This window comes from Eurosta solidaginis, chromosome 2 (genome assembly GCF_040869045.1).
Source record: "Eurosta solidaginis isolate ZX-2024a chromosome 2, ASM4086904v1, whole genome shotgun sequence".
Taxonomy (NCBI): Eukaryota; Metazoa; Arthropoda; class Insecta; order Diptera; family Tephritidae; genus Eurosta; species Eurosta solidaginis.
In genome coordinates, this window is record NC_090320.1 from 104,450,925 (window position 1) to 104,467,844 (window position 16,920).

The 16,920-nt window shown below is 37.6% G+C and overlaps 1 protein-coding gene across 6 annotated transcripts in view; it reads right to left on the reverse strand.

Annotated features, from left to right (window-relative positions):
• The window catches only part of LOC137240117 (neurotrimin-like), a 2,444,277-nt gene that overhangs the window by 2,014,911 nt on the left and 412,446 nt on the right, over positions 1-16,920 (reverse strand). For 3 of the 6 annotated variants that reach the window (XM_067766050.1, XM_067766052.1, XM_067766049.1), the window contains exon 2: positions 300-698. In XM_067766050.1, coding sequence (XP_067622151.1) covers positions 300-612 — 313 coding nt within the window. In that variant the 5' untranslated portion in view covers positions 613-698. The remainder of the gene's footprint in view (positions 1-299; positions 699-16,920) is intronic. The other 3 variants (XM_067766054.1, XM_067766051.1, XM_067766053.1) reach the window with 2 other exon arrangements.

Here is a 16,920-nt window from a genome sequence, read left to right on the forward strand (position 1 = left end):
AAGCCATTTCGCTCTATATGGAAGAAACAAATTTGATCGTCTGTTTTATTGGAATACTTAGGCCTAAAAAATTGTGCAACACATTTATTTTTTACAACCGCTAAAAACAAATTAATAGCGAATTTTTAAATCTTTACGCCGTTTAAAAGTAGTGCTGGCTCCTAGTAAAGAAAATTTTAATGTACACTCTGTTCTCTTATTTGGATTCTCCATTAATGGATGTAAACATCAATGCAGCGAAAGATTTTTCCATTGTTTAATTTTTTTGTGAGTATTACTACTTTATGATATGAACTTACTGTTTAGCATGGAGGAAGAGCCAGTATCACCTGCCATTATTCCGCCACTTCCGCCGAGCACGGTTCCTATAACATTTCCTTTTCCTTTGTTACCAACTACACTAACGGCCTCTGTTATCAAGCCGCCATCTTCGTGGTTGTGCCTTTTGCTATCATGGCTACTTATTCCATTTGACACCATGATTTTCTTTGTCAAGTCTCCTACTGCTGCTGGGAGTAGTAAAAGTGCTATAATTAAAAAAGGAGGGCCCATAAACTTAGTGCTTTTTTGATATAGTGTGCAAAGTATGTAGATTCGGAGCAGCAAAGGCATTCTTGTGCATACATTATTGACCAACGATGACGTGCTCTTATTTTTTTTATAACATTTTCAATGCGGATGCGAGAATACTTTTTCACCTTTAACGATAGTTATAAAAATTAATGAGTATGTGTAAATTAGCATGCAATAGAAGCGAACATTTTCCTGAATTTATAATTTTTTAACAAGAGCTAAGAGTTTTTTAAATCTACGAATTGAGGTTACACTGGAATTTTTAAAATGTAAATATATAAGGGTTGTAAAAGAATGTCACTGACTTTAAAACTCAAATGCAGCTAATGACTAGTTTTGACTAGAGACTAAAAATGATGGAGGCTTTATAGAGTCGTGACTTATGAGTCATTCAAAGAAGTCACTTACTGACTTCATTTTTTTTTCAGTGGATTCCTCAAATTATTTGGAAAAAGGTATACAAATTGCATTTATTCTTCAAAGTAAATCGTCGTCCTCATGAATTATTAGCAAATTACAAATAAAAGGAACTTAGGCCTTCCGCGAACGACTCGACTTGTTGTCGTATCGTACCCGCATATTTCCTATAGCGATGACTAGGGTGATAACTATTTATTTGGTAGCTCGTTTGTACTCACACCGCATCTATCGAAGGGGTTGGGTTTTCCACGGATTTGTACGCAGCCCTTTAGAAAGTTATGGTACCTCCTTTTATTTTGGTGGGGTGGGGGACTCGATATGCTATCATCGTCATTAATTGGCGCTTAAGAATTAAAGTGATTTTGGCTGTTTCGTAACAAATCTCGCCCGCTATCCCTGTTTCACGATAACTGACGCCAATTGAGCCTCTCCCAACACATTGGGGGTGTCGACTGAAATACTTTTTTGGTCGGAGCGTCTTCTTCCATTCGCATAACATGACCCATACCTGAGGAAAGGTATGTTGTTGAGTGACTTGTAGAGCGTGATTTTTGTTCGTCAAGAGAGGAATTTACATTTCAGTTGCCCACTCAGCCCAAAGTAGCACTTGTTGGCAAGAGTTATTATCCGTTTGATTACAAAGCTGATATTGTTTTAGCGGTTAATGCTGGTTCCTAAATAGACTTAATCCTTCACAGTCTAGAAATCATATCTCTCAACAGTGACATTGGGTTCGATATAAAAATAAAAAAATAAATGTAAGGCGCGATAACCTACGAAGAGATCTAAGGCAGAGCTTCTTTTCCAATTTGCGTCGTGTTTCTCTTGAGTTTCCCTACAAATTGGCCGGGCGGGACTTACATGTTTAATGCCGACTCCGAACGGCATCTGCAAGGCAGATGAGTTTTCACTGAGTGCTTTTCATGGCAGAAATACAGCCGGAGCGCTTGCCAAACACTGCCGAGGGGCGACCCCGCTTAGAAAAGTTTTCTTCTAAGTAATTGAAAAACCTTATTTCTAAAATGTTGATGTTGCTTTGCCCGTGGTGTGAACCCAGGCATACGGTGTGGTAGGCGGAGCCCGCTACCATCACACCACGGTGGCCGCCCGGTGGGTTCGCTATGTAGTAATTAAAGGGGGGACAGCGATTCCAAGTGTCTTCTTTACTGGCTAAGGAAGGGATATCGCTTTTCCGGATTTGCTGTTTCCCAAGTTTATTTGAATTAATACCCTTACTGAATAAAAATAGAACAGATATAGATACATTTAAGTCGAGAGTCGGGTAGCAGAAAATCCTGGCGCACTTTTCTGGATATGACACAACTTTATCGCCAAAATGTATGCATCTTTTGTCATTATATTTTGGCGAACTTAACGAGGAATTAAGGGCCAGTTAATGGTGACTTAACCATAACCAGAAAAAAACAGCTGATGGAACCAACCTTATGGAAATCAATGTAATCGATTAATGGTGCCATACCACAACGCTAAAGCCATAACCATACCATAGCCAACCAATTGGTTGTTGGTTTTTCGTCATATGATATGACTCATATCAATAACCTAAAAATATTTGGGTTGCAGAATTTATTAGCTTTTTGTAGATTTTATTTATTGTTTTGGATGTGTTTTGACTAAGAGACTTATTTTTTGTGGTATATGTTTGCAATTTTTTGCGTTTTCTTCTTTTTTATGATATTTTCACAATTTTTAGGATAAGGCACCAATAACTGATGCCAATTTGATATGGATAAGTAAAAATATGGTAATAAATATGGCGTTAGGGTTAAGGACTGGCCCTTTAGCGGCCACAGCTTACGTTCCATTGAGGTTTGTGTTCCTAAAGCGTTATTTCCTTTCGATTCTTTAAAAGTGATCAATCACTGTGTCATATCTACAATAAATTCTTTTGTGGATGCCCCTAAATCCATATGTCGACCTAGATCACTCTGGTTATAATTGCAGATGAAGTTGGAAAATCTCGTATTTTTTCGATACTTGCAAATCGGTATCAAACAACACCGAAGCCGATTTGAGGAACTGTCGGATCGGTTATCAGTCAGAATGGAGAGGGGAATTTTTCGTTTATAGTCGTAATGAAGTCGAGTGGCCGGTTAGTTGTGAGGGTGGACATTTGGTCAGATTCTATGGTATGGTACAGCCATAAGGCAATTCAGTTCATAACCCTGAGCTGATATCTGTAGACCTGTCACAGTCATCTACCTCCATTCATTGAGCTATGTTTGTAATGCTCTGCATGGTAAACTTATGGTGAGCTTTCAAATCGCCGGGAATTATTCGATATAAGCCCACGACTAAAGCACTGATGCTGGGACGATCAACACTAGAGCCACAAGGGAGAGCGAGTACGTTTCACCAAACTGATATCATATCATATTGAACCCCCTAAGTTCCTAGATAAAAATATGTTTAGAACGTTGTTGTTAGGGTTTATTTACTGCTTGTGGTTGATTGCTCAAACTGTCAGGTACATTTGACATTTCCAGTAATTGACAGTAAACAAAAATCTAACACTATTACTGATTTGCAACAGATGGCGCAACGCTGATAAAATGTAGTTGGAAAAGAGGTAGCAGCTAATCAGTTAAATGAACAACCGCTGTGTAGCTCAATGGTTAAGCGCAGTGGGCACGAAGTGTACTGATGATGAAGGCTTAGCAACCTTCAAAATGGATCTATCTGCGCAGTTGTGGCAAGTGTCTGGAAAATTATATATCTTCTATTTCATAATAAAAAATAGTTTATAAAAAAATTATAAAAAAAAACTATCATAAAAATTATTGCTAATAAACCAAGTAATTGACAGTAAAAAATCCAACAAAAAATATAGATGGTAAAGAGGAATAGAAGTTGCAAATTATCAGTCAAACAAACCACCGCAGTGTTGCTAAATGGCTAGCGCTGTGTGCCCAAAGCATACTGATTAGGAAGACTTAGTAACCTTCGAAATAGATCCATCTCCACAGCTATGACAAGAGTCCGAACACTTTTCTCTTTTCTATTCCATAATAAAAATTAGTTTCTCAATTATAGAAAAATTAAAAGACAATAATTATCAAAAAAATGGTATTGTTATAGGCCTTCAACGCCATTCAGTGGGCCGATAAAAACAATTGTTAATGAACCAAGGGCACGTGGAAATGTCACAAAATAATTGATATTAACGGCGTTATTATGTACCATATAAGAGCATTAATTTACTTCGGTGACTCTCAGTGACTATCGGTGACTGTAGGTGATTGTATTATGTTTTTTAAACGGTCTTATTTAGCTTGACTTGACAGGCTGGCTGGCACGAATTTTGTAATTGTAGTGCGTCTCGTAATGCTATTCCTCCATTTGTTCCCCGCGAGAGCCTCTGTTTTGAAGGAGCACAGTTTGAATTTTCCACATTGACTGAGTACGATGTGGGCAGTTGTGTTTCTAAAATTAACTATAATGCTGAAGGTGAAGATGGTTTGCAAATCAAATTCATTAAACTAGTGTTACCTTACATTGTTAGAACTCTTGCCCACATTATTAACCATGCCATTACCACCTCTTGCTTTCCTAACCCTGTGGAAAATAGCAACTGTGTTACCTATAGCTAAAAAGAGGGATCCTAGTTGACCATCCAACTTTCGTCCGATTAGCATCCTGTCAGCTCTTTCTAAGATTTTTGAAACCATAATGCATGAACAGATCTCCCAACATGTCAATGAATATAAACTTCTTTCTCCGCCACAGTCGGCTTTAGGAAAAGTCATAGCTGCACTACTGCGCTGATTAAGATCTTAGATGATCTCCGAACTCCGTTTGATAAGAGTCACTTAACCTTATTATTCCTACTTGATTTTTCCAAAGCATTCGACTGCGTTAACCACTCATTACTATCAAAGAAGCTAAAGTTTTATTTTGGATTTGGTAAAAGTGCGCTACTCTTGATGGGTAGCTATTTATCGTGCAGATTTCAGCGGGTTCGAATTGGAGTAGATGTGTCACAACTACAAGCGCTCTCTGCTGGAGTACCTCAAGGTTCCATTCTCGGCCCCCTACTGTTCAGCTTATTCAGTAATGACATCTTTGTATTGTGCAAGCACGCGAGACTTCATTCTTATGCGGACGACATTCAGCTCTATGTGTCAGACACCATGGAGCAAGCTGATCGCCTTTGCTATAATATCAATGAAGACCTGTCAGCCGTATCTAGTTGGGCTACGGACAATGGGCTGTTACTTAACTGTAGTAAATCCTACGTTTTAAGCTCTCGTGTAGCGATCATATTAACTCGGTAATAAACAAAGTATATTTAACCTTGCGCAACCTGCGACAGTCTAGTCCTTACACCGCTATTGGCACTAGGCGTCTACTTGCTATACAGCTGATACTCGCATTAATTACTTATTCTGAGCTGGTATATATTAAGCTGAATAGTCACTCCGCGCACAAAGTCCAGGTCTTGGTGAATAACGTCACTCGGTATGTTTATGGCCTACCTAGGTTTGGTCATATTTCTCCATGGATTCATAGTCTTTTAGGTTGTGACATCTTAAGGCTAGAAACTGTATATTTTTATTTAAGCTTATGATCTTTAGAACACCTACTTACCTATATACAAAGTTGGTTTTCACCAGATCGGCACGTTTGACTGACCTAATTGTACCCCATTATAATTCGCTTGCATCAGCAAGACTATTCTTTGTCAACACTATACGTCTATGGAACTCTATACCATCAAGTACTAGCAATAAACTAAACAAAGGCAACTATAAACAATTGCTTTACGCACATTTTGAAAATCAAATTGCAGAGATATAAAAATAATGGCCAGTTACAACTACTGCTAATACTATTACTATTACTATTCTCTTTTCTTTGTCTGCTATTTCCTGCTTTCACTTCTAACTATAGTCTCATGTTTATTTTTATTTATCAGTTTATTTTATTCTTTAATTATGCGCTCCTCTGAATTCGATTATTATATCCATTTCATACATACATTTGTAGACTTATGTATACCTTGCGGGTTTTTCATTGTAATTTTTTTTTCTATTCTAATTTAATTATCATAATTAAATTAAGTATTTCTTGACATGCAATTGATTCATTAATTATGTCTACTATCTTTTTGATAATTATTGTTGTACTAGAAAAGACCTCAACATCTTATTGTACTAATATATTCTTTAACAAATACAAAAAAAAAAAAAAAACATATTTAAGTAACTTTCCGATAAGCTAAAAGATGGAAACTTGGAATATAGTTCAGAACCCGATGACAATGCAATAATAAGAAAAAAACTTCGATAGGTGGCGCATGAATCGAAATATTTCAAAAAATCGTATTTGTGGTCCGATTTGGTTAATATTTGGAACACATAATACATACTCGAATCGAAAGCGACCTATGAAAAAAATCGCCGCTTGGTGGCGCAAGGATCGAGATATTGAAAAAAATCGTATTTGTGCTCCGATTAGGCTCATATTTGGACACATATTACATACATGAATAGAAAGCGACATATGAAAAAATCGCCATTGGTGGCGCAAGGATTGAGGTATTAAAAATACTCGTATTTGTGGTCCGATTTGGCTCATATTTGGAACAAATATTACATACAGTTCTGTAGAAGTGACATCAAAATACTTTGGAGGGACAAGCATACGAGGCGCAGAGTCGAGTAAAGTCTTTGGAAGGATTATGTATTGAGGACTTAGATTGTACCAAATTGTCAGGAAAGAGTCCTTGTAATAATGAGTCACTAAATGAACTAAATAGAATGAGAAATAATAGGCAATTCAATAAAGACTAAAAACTTGAAAATAAAATAATTAAAAAAATTTTTTTTAATAATTTGGGAAAAATTTAAACAACGTGATATCAGGACGGACAAGGCGATAGCTGTTTCGATTATACCTTGTAAATCTCTTCAAAGCCTTTTCTCCCGGGAGTGGGAGTCGAACCCGCATTCCTACGATAGTTGAAATGGTTACAAACGCATTCAGCAACGCCATGCCTTCGTTGTTTTCAAGTTTTTCCCAATTGCCTTCTTTTGCATATTTTAATCTTTTACACATTGCATACTTCGTATGCAATTATGTGTTAAAGCTATGCTTGTTGGTACGGCGGTTTTCAAAGAAACTTTGGTATTGGTGCTGTTTTGTTCTATTTATAGAACTACCACGAATTAACCAATTTTGTCTGTTTGTGTAATTTAATCGGGGATTGCCCGTTGTAGTGTTCATATTTTCCTGATAATTTGTTCAATTTAAAACTTGCTAATATATAAAATAATTTTTAACTTATAACTTATGTGTTTAAAATCAAATTGTTGAAAAGAAAATTTTTATAAAATAAAATAAATTTGACCTGAAAAGATATATTAAATTGAAGCTTATTGAGTTTCATTTTTGGCGATCCGGCCTTGCAGCTTTTTGCCGTGTATAGTGTTGGATGTACGAATATTTTCAACAAAGCGAATTTGGAAAAGGGATTAATTCAGTAAAAAGTGAACGTGTATGCGGGCAGGAGCAGAGTTGGGTGTATGACTATTTTGGACATAGCACATTTGTAAAGCGGATTGATTCAGTAAAAAAGTGAACGTGTATGTATATATGTATGCGCAACAGCAACAACAATAACAACAGTCAAAGAATAAGAGGATAAACCAAATCAAACCACCAGAAGTTTGTCATTGCGCAGGCGTAGCAAACGTGTCTTCAAGGTAAATTGTGTAGTTCGTCATTGTTGTATAGCAGAAGGGCGGCATTTTTTTAGGTGCAGCGCACATCAACAGTTAAAGCCATTTAAATACGAAGAACGAATAAAAACAGAAAAACTACAAAATTGGAAAATTCCCTTTGGTATTATAAAGAGATCTTTAGAGAAGTTAAACAACGAAATTTAAACTTTATGCAACAAAAATGTATCAAATAATTTCGTTTTGGCATAATTAATTTGGATTTGATTAATTTTTAAACAAATCGTATTTCAATCGACAACGTGGAAGAGATTCTGTGCAGCCTCAGGCTCAGCCATTACTACAGCACAAACAGCTGACGCTAAAGTAACATCAATAACAATACCAACAACAATAACAAGTATACTGAAACTAATTATATAATAATATCTATGTTTTTTTAAATATATTTATATACATATATATATATATATACGTTTTATTGTTTTTGTAATTGAATTTGTGTAAACTCCCTTTTCATTAATTCTCACGATGGTTACGCGTACTCCCACCCGAGATCCTTTATCATTAATCGATTTCACACATTCAAATAATAATAACAATATTCAACATTTGCCACAAACATCAGATGGTTTTGATGCACATCAACACTCTGAAATAGCAGCGACTTCGGTAAAATTACCAACCTTTTGGAATGACCATCCCGAAGCATGGTTCATTCATATTGAAGCGCAATTCGCATCCAAAAATATTACCTCGGATAGTACCAAATACGAATATCTCATAATTTCACTTCCTCAAGAGGTGATTATGACAGTATTTGATATTATTTAAAATCCCCCTTTGGAAAATAAATTTGAAAACTTAAAAAGACATCTAATAGAACGTCACTCACTAAGTGAACGTAAAAAACTAGATCAAGTGTTATCTGTTTCAGAACTCGGAGATAAAAGTCCCTCTGAATTATACAGATCGCTGTTAGTGTTATCTGGCACTAATTTTAGCGTTGATCTATTAAAGAAACTTTGGCTACGAAAATTGCCCAAAAATCTAAATTTAGCTTTAACGGGGTCAAATGCTTCAAATATTCAGGATATGCTTAAATTAGCTGATGATATGTGGGAGGTTATGAGTAAAAATGAAATTTGTACTACTAATATAGCAACTACAAATTCTCAATATGAAAAAACTGTAGAAAACTTAGTAAAAATTACTTCTTCAAGGTGTGAAGGTTTTGCAAAGTTGTCTACGGAAGTTTGTTCTATTAAGCGGGCCATGGAAAATAGGTCAGTAAGAGCTTCCAGATCAATTATTAGGAATCATTCACGAAATAGATCAAATTCTCGAAATTGGGTTTGTAGATATCACTATCGTTATGGCAGTAAAGCGAGAAAATGTGTCAAACCTTGCTCTTACAAGCCACAGGAATATCAGGAAAACTAATTCCACCTATTACTTTGGCGGCAAGTAATGGGTTGGATGAAATTCCATCACGTCGCCTCTTTGTTTATGATAAAGACAATAGATTGAAATTTTTGATCGATAGTGGCGCAGAAATTTCCGTACTTCCTTTTTCAAAATTCAAAAATAATTTAAAATGTTCAGATCTATTTTTGACGGCAGCCAACGGTACTCCTATAAAGACGTATGGTAAACAATTATTAAATGTTAATTTATGTTTAAGACGGGAATTTCCGTTCAGTTTCGTTGTAGCAGATATAACAAAACCAATAATTGGTGCAGACTTTTTAGTAAAATATGGTCTATTGGTTGATTTAAAAAATAAATGTTTGGTGGATCCTTTGACAAATATTTCCGTAAATGCAATATCAGGTTTTTCTAAAATTTCGTGGCCAAAAATATTTCCGTTAGACGACAAATATACAAAATTACTCAAAATGTTTCCATCACTAATATCTGATCCTGACTACAATAAGCCCGTTAAACATTCCACGGTTCATCGTATTACTTGCAATGGTAAATTGCCTTTTACGAAACCCAGAAGACTAGATCCTATTAAATTTAAAGTTGCAAAAGGCGAGTTTGATTTTTTAGTGAAATCTGACATTTGTCGTCCATCTCATTCACATTGCGCTTCCCCATTACATTTAGTTCCTAAAAAGGAGTCCAATGATTGGCGTCCATGTGGCGATTATCGACGATTGAATTTTGTAATAGTCCCTGATAGATATCCGCTACCTCATATACATGATTTAAATATAAATTTACGTTCGAAACATGTTTTTACAAAAATAGATTTAGTACGAGCCTATCATCAAATACCAATAATGGCGGAAGAAGACATTGGTAAAACCACACCTTTTGGTCTTTTTGAGTTCGTTAGACTGCCTTTTGGCCTAAGAAATTCTGCGCAGACATTTCAACGTTTTATTAATGAAGTGTTATCAGGCTTAGATTTTGTTTTTGTGTATCTAGATGATATACTTATAGCAAGTAGCAACGAGGAAGAACATATATCTAAAAATAGTATCTCAAACTTTAGATGAATACGGCTTAAACATCAAGCCTAACAAATGCATTTTTGGTACGTCACAAATAGATTTTCTAGGATACAACATTTCTAATGAAGGCATTAAGCCAACTAACGAAAAAGTCAAAGTCATTCGTGAGTTTGAACGTCCGAAAACAGCTAAGCGAATGTAAAAGTTTATAGGAATGGTGAACTGTTACCATCGCTACATACCTAGATTAGCAGAATACTTAAGCCCGATACACACAATGGTAACATTTATTTAAAAAAAAATCATAGTTTGAATTGGAATAATGGTGCGATACAAAATTTTGAAAAGGTCAAAGAAATTTTTGCATCAAATATACTCTTAAATCATTTTGATAAAAAAGCAGATCTTTCCATATCTGTAGATGCTTCAGTCGTTGCAATAGGAGGTGTTCTAGAACAACATGTTGGTAGTAAAACAGAACCTTTAGCTTTTTACTCAAAGAATTTAACAGCTTCCGAAGCTAAATACAGTGCTTTTGATAGAGAATTATTAGCAATATATGCAACTATTAAACATTTTAGATACATTTTGGAAAGCCGAAAATTTAGAGTTTATACAGATATTAAACCTTTAACGTATGTTTTAGATTCAAAACTCGAGCGCAGTCCTCGTCAGACAAGACAGCTTGAATGTATTTCTCAATTCACCAGTGACATAAAACATATTTCAGGCAAAGAAAATATTGTAGCTGATTTGCTTTCGCGCATTCCAGAAGTAGAACCTTTAGATACTGGCGAGTTTAATCTTAAAGTATTATATGAAGAGCAGAAAAAAGATGCATTTTTAAAAGAGTTTTTAAAAAACCCAGATGGTATTTATAAATTAAAAGAAATAGATGTTCCGATTCTCAACTTAAAAATTTTTTGTGATGAATCGAAAGGAATTACTAGGCCATACATACCGCAAAGTCTCCGTAGAGAAGCATTTTCTAAATTACATAACGTAACTCATCCTGGAACTAGAGCTACACAACATTTAATAAAATCAAAATATGTTTGGCCATCTATGAATAAAACAATAAATGAATGGGTAAAGCTTTGCACAAGTTGTCAAAAATCCAAAATATTTAGACACACCAAAGCCCCTATTAGTAAAATAGCCATTCCAAAAGGGAGATTTGAACATCTTCATACAGATATTGTTGGACCTTTGCCAATTTCAAATGGTTACAGGTACATTTTAACTATAATTGATAGAAATTCTCGCTGGCCAGAAGCTTACCCTCTTAAAGAAGCAACGGCTAAATCAGTTGCTTCTGTTTTCTTTAAAGAATACATTCCCCGTTTTGGAGTACCTTTACAAATTACAAGTGATCAGGGTGTTCAGTTTACATCCAACATATATAAAGAGTTAGCTAAATTTGTAGGATGTCAATTGGTCACAACAACTGCATATCATCCTCAAGCTAATGGCATGATTGAACGTTCGCATAGACAGTTGAAAGCTTCTATTTTAGCAAGGGGAAATTATATAAATTGGTCTGATGAACTTCCTATAGTTTTGTTGGGTTTATTATCTACATTTAAAGAGGACATTAAATCTACAGCAGCTGAATTAGTTTATGGGCAAAATTTACGTTTACCTAGTGAAATAGTAGTACAGTCTGAAGACAATTTTAATTTTAACGAGTTTCTTACACAAATTAGGCTTCATTTTCAAAATTTTCATCCAGGTATATCACATCATAAAAATTCAAATAAAATTTATTTACCAAAGGATTTGAAATCATGTAAACAAGTTTTTGTACGAGCTGATAACAATAAACGGAATTTAAACCTCCATATGAAGGACCATACGAAGTCGTTGGGAAGCACCCAAAATATTTTAAAATACAAATACATAACACTTACAAAAATATATCAATTGACAGAATTAAACCAGCATTTATAGAGAATAATTTTAACAATATTCAAACAAAACCTAAAAGAGAGTTACATTTTGTTTAGTTTAAATAACTATAACGCCGAATTTTCAATGATTATTTTTTTAATAATAATAACTATTATATTATCATCCTTATTTCTTTTGATGGGAGAGTATATGTAATGTTCATATTTTCCTGATAACTTGTTCAATTTAAAACTTGCTAAAAATATATAAAATAATTTATAACTTGTGTGTTTAAAATCAAATTGTTGAAAAGAAAATTTTTATAAAATAAAATAAATTTGACCTGAAAAGATATATTAAATTGAAGCTTATTGAGCTTCCCCGTATTGCTTTTTTAAATGTATGAAAACATTTATTGGAAGCAATTTTTTTAATTTTATAATTTATTTAATAATTTGGGAAAAATTTAAACAACGTGACATCAGGACGGACAAGACGACAGCTGTTTCGATTGTACCGTGTAAATCTCTTCAACGCCTTTTCTCCCGGGAGTGGGAGGCAAACCCGCGCTCCTACGATAGTTGAAATGGTTAGAAACGCATTCAGCTACGTCATGCCTTAGTTGTTGTAAAGTTTTTCCCAATTGCCTTCTTTTGCATATTTTAATCTTTTACACATTGCATACTTCGTATGCAATTATGTGTTAAAGCTATGCTTGTTGGTACGGCGGTTTTCAAAGAAACTTTGGTATTGTTGCTGTTTTTGTTCTATATATAGAACTACAACAAATTAACCAAATTTGTCTGTTTGTATGATTTAATCGGGAATTCCCCGTAATACTTTTTTAAATGTATGAAAATATTTATTTGAAGCAATTTTTTTAATTTTATAATTTATTTAATAATTTGGGAGAAAAGGCTTTGCAGAGATTTATCAAAACAGCTGTCCCCTTGTCCGTCCTGATGTCACCTTGTTTAAATTTTTTCCCAAATTATTAAATAAATTATAAAATTAAAAAAATTGCTTCAAATAAATGTTTTCATACATTTAAAGAAGCAATACGGGCAATCCCCGATTAAATCATACAAAAAATTTTTAAGTTAAACGGTTTTATTGAAAACAATACTTACATAAAGTACTAATAACACTAAAAGGTAGAAAGTAATTAGGTAGGTCCTAGGTATTATTATTGGCTCGATGCCAGGGCTTAACTCAACGTAACTTTTATAAATCTTTTGTGGCTCCTTGCTGTTCGCCCCCAAGGGCAGCCCGTAGTCTACGCCTTAGCACCCCCTCGCCCCCCCCCTTTCCAGCCAACAGCACCGCTGCTCAGCAAACCACAACAAGTACCCGCTGTTGCTCACGCCCCACGGAACCACCAACTCATACGGCCGCTCCCACTCATACCTACAACCTCCGTAGTAGAGTCGGGAGCAAAGCCGAGCATCAGCCCCTGGCCCCCTCTTATTCCCTCCTCTTTTCCGGCAGCAATCGTGCAGGCCAGGGAAACAGACTCTTTGTCCCTACCTCCTTTGGAACCGTTTGCCAGCACAAAACATAGATATTTGCGACATCCGCCCAATGCAGCTCCTGCCTTGGACGGTGTCACTTTGCTAGATGTTATGGTCTACGTGACGGCAACCCCCCGACGGGTTTCATAGCGCCTTTTTTCAAGGCTGCAAACCCAAATACACCGGGTACCCCAATTCTTATTCAAGGACGTCCAGTCCCAGGGCCACAAGAGCAGTTGCGTCCTAGCCTTTCACAACCCAGGCGTAGTCACCCGTCACTTACTCCCAGAGTGACGACGTCTACCCCGTTGCACTTCAGAATTCTGCAGTTAAACTGTAATGGATTAACTGGGAAGATCACGGAGATAGTCGATTTCATGAAGCGGCACAACATCCGCATTACTGCGATTCAAGAGACTAAACTCACTGCAAGATCTGCTCTGTAGACTTGTTCTGGGTATAATGTCCACAGAAAAGATCGCGACAACGGAAATGGAGATGGCCTCGCGTTTATCATACAGAACTCTGTGCAATATCATATATTTGATCCCGACATCGGCAGTAGGGACAGTGTCTTAGAACGTCAAGGCTTATCTGTCCGGTCAGGCGATGGAAACCTAGAAATCATCAACATCTATATCCCTACTGTCACATGTTGCCCCAGTGGATACCGCCCTATCAGCGCCTTACTCACTGGCAATAATCGCATCATCTTAGGCGATTTCAATGCCCATCACGATCTACGGCATTCGAACTTGCAGGCAGACAGTAGGGGTGACATGTTGGTGAATCAAATAGAAGAAACGCCATTCTCCACAATAAAAGGAGACGCCCCCACACGTATGGTAGGAAGCTGTCGCAGTTCGCCGGATATATCAATCGTGAGCGCAGGACTCGTAAACTGCGTCATCTGGCTGCCGATGGTAACATTGGCATCCGACCATCTGCCTATACTTATTTCGCTCGCGCGTACCGCCGACTTCAGGAAGGAAAGTAGGACGAATACAAATCCTTTACGGACAACCGCTTTGCTGCCCTCCCCATCCCGACTGATGCTCGCCAAGGGGAGTGTGCGTTCCGCAACGTCATTGAATCCGTCTCGGATCTCTTCATTGCCGCCGGTAGAATTCCCGAAATGCGGCCTCATTTCCCGGCGGAGGCCGCAAATTTAGCGAGAGAACATGACCTTATAAGACAGCTCAATCCCGGCGACCCCCAATAAGGGATATAAACCAAGGCATCAGATTGCTTGTGGATGAACACAAGCGGGCGAAATGGGAGGAGCACCTAAGCGGTTGTACCCTCTCTGCCGATGTAGGAAAGCTTTGGTCCAATGTAAAGTCCCTATTGAATCCGTCTAAGCACAATGACAGCATTTCCATCGCCTTTGGTGATAAAGTGCTATCGGATGCGAAACAATGCGCGAGCGCTTTCTGCCGACACAATATAATGCATTCTACGTTCGACAAAGATAGACGGAGGGCCAACAGACACGTAAATAAACATATATTCAGCGCGTCTCCAATTACCATCACCGCCAAAGAAGTTGAGGATGCCATCGGTCATGCTAAACCATCCAAAGCAGTGGCCCAGACGGCAGAGCCATGCCGATGCATAAAAACCTAGGGAAACAGAGTTTCAAATATTTAGCGCATGTCTTCAACCTCTGTCTTTCCACCTTTCATTCCCGAAAAATGGGAAATGGCCAAGGTGGTCCCGATACTAAAGCCTCGGAAACCAGCTAACATAGGAGAGTCATATCGCCCGATATCTCTCCTATCACTAGCAGCCAAGACGCTTGAAGCCATTTTGCTCCCCTACTTCAAAGCAAATTTGCAGCTAGCATGTCATCAGCATGGCTTTAGAAAACTCCATCCACCACCGCGCTAAATGCCATTAGCACACAGATAAATTACGGTTTAAAAAACCCCCACCATAGAACAGTACTCGTTGCTCTAGACCTATCAAAAGCTTTTGATACGGTCAACCATGGCACGTTACTGCAAGACCTGGAAGGATCTGCCCTTCCCCCATGACTTAGAGGGTGGACCGCAAATTATCTGGGTGGTCGGCAGGCATCGGTGCAATTTAGAAACGAAACATCAAAATCAAGAAGAATTAAACAAGGGGTCCAACAGGGTGGTGTCCTATCCCCACTTTTGTTTAACTTCTACATATCAAAGTTATCTTGGCCACCAGAAGGAGTTACTATCGTTTCCTACGCCGATGACTGAACGATAATGGCCACAGGCCCAGGCCCACAGATCGATGAGCTTTGCAACAGAATAAATCGCTACCTCCCTGATCTCTCCAGTTTTTTCGCCTCGCGAAACCTGGCATTATCACCGAGTAAATCCTCCGCGACCCTATTTGCAACATGGACGTCCAAATGTCGACCATTTTGAACATCCACGTAGATGGCACAACGCTGCCGACTGCCCTACACTCCAAAATCTTGGGTGTGACGTTTGATCAGGATCTATATTTTGGTGAGAATGCAGCCGCAATTGTACCGAAAACCCAGAGCCGTAAGAAAATCCTCAAATCTCTTGCTGGCAGTACTTGGGGAAAGACAAAGAAATGCTCATTACCACTTACAAAGCTATTGTCCAGCCGAGTGCATGCTGCGCGTCCCCTATATGGTCGCCAAGCCTAAAAACTAGAAGAAGCTACAGGCCTGCCAAAATACTGCGCTCAGAACCGCCACGGGCTGTCTTCTTATGTCCCCAGAACACCATCTACATAATGAGGCGAGAATAATTCTCATCAAGGAGAGAAATGAGATGCTAACCAAACAGTTCCTCTTGAATACTCAGAAACCTGGGCATCCCAACAGAAATCTGATTGATGAGCCCACACCGCTCAGGGGTTTATGGAGTCATCTCCGTATCATTATGAGGAAATACGGCTCCTGAGAACGCAGCCGTATGAAGCAAAAAAACACAAGCAGGTCCTCAGTAAACTCCACAAAAAGACGTCGGACCTTTATGCCAGGAATTGCACGGTGAATCCAGTACTCAAGGAACAGTATCCAAAACTTGCGGAAGAGGAACGCACACTCCCCAGTGAAACGCGAGTCACTCTAGCTCAACTTCGATCTAAATACTGTAACAGGTTAAACTCTTACCTATCCAGAATCAACCCGGACATACTAAATGTATGCCCTGCTTGCAATGTGTCCCCACATGACACCAACCATCTCTTTAATTGTAATGTGGAATCAACGCCTCTAACACCCCTCACATTATTGTCAACCCCTGTTGAAACAGCAAGCTTCCTTGGACTCCCGTTAGAGGATATTGATGACAATTTGTGATCGGTCGCACCTATTGGATGGGTCGAGGCAATGATACAACAAGAAGA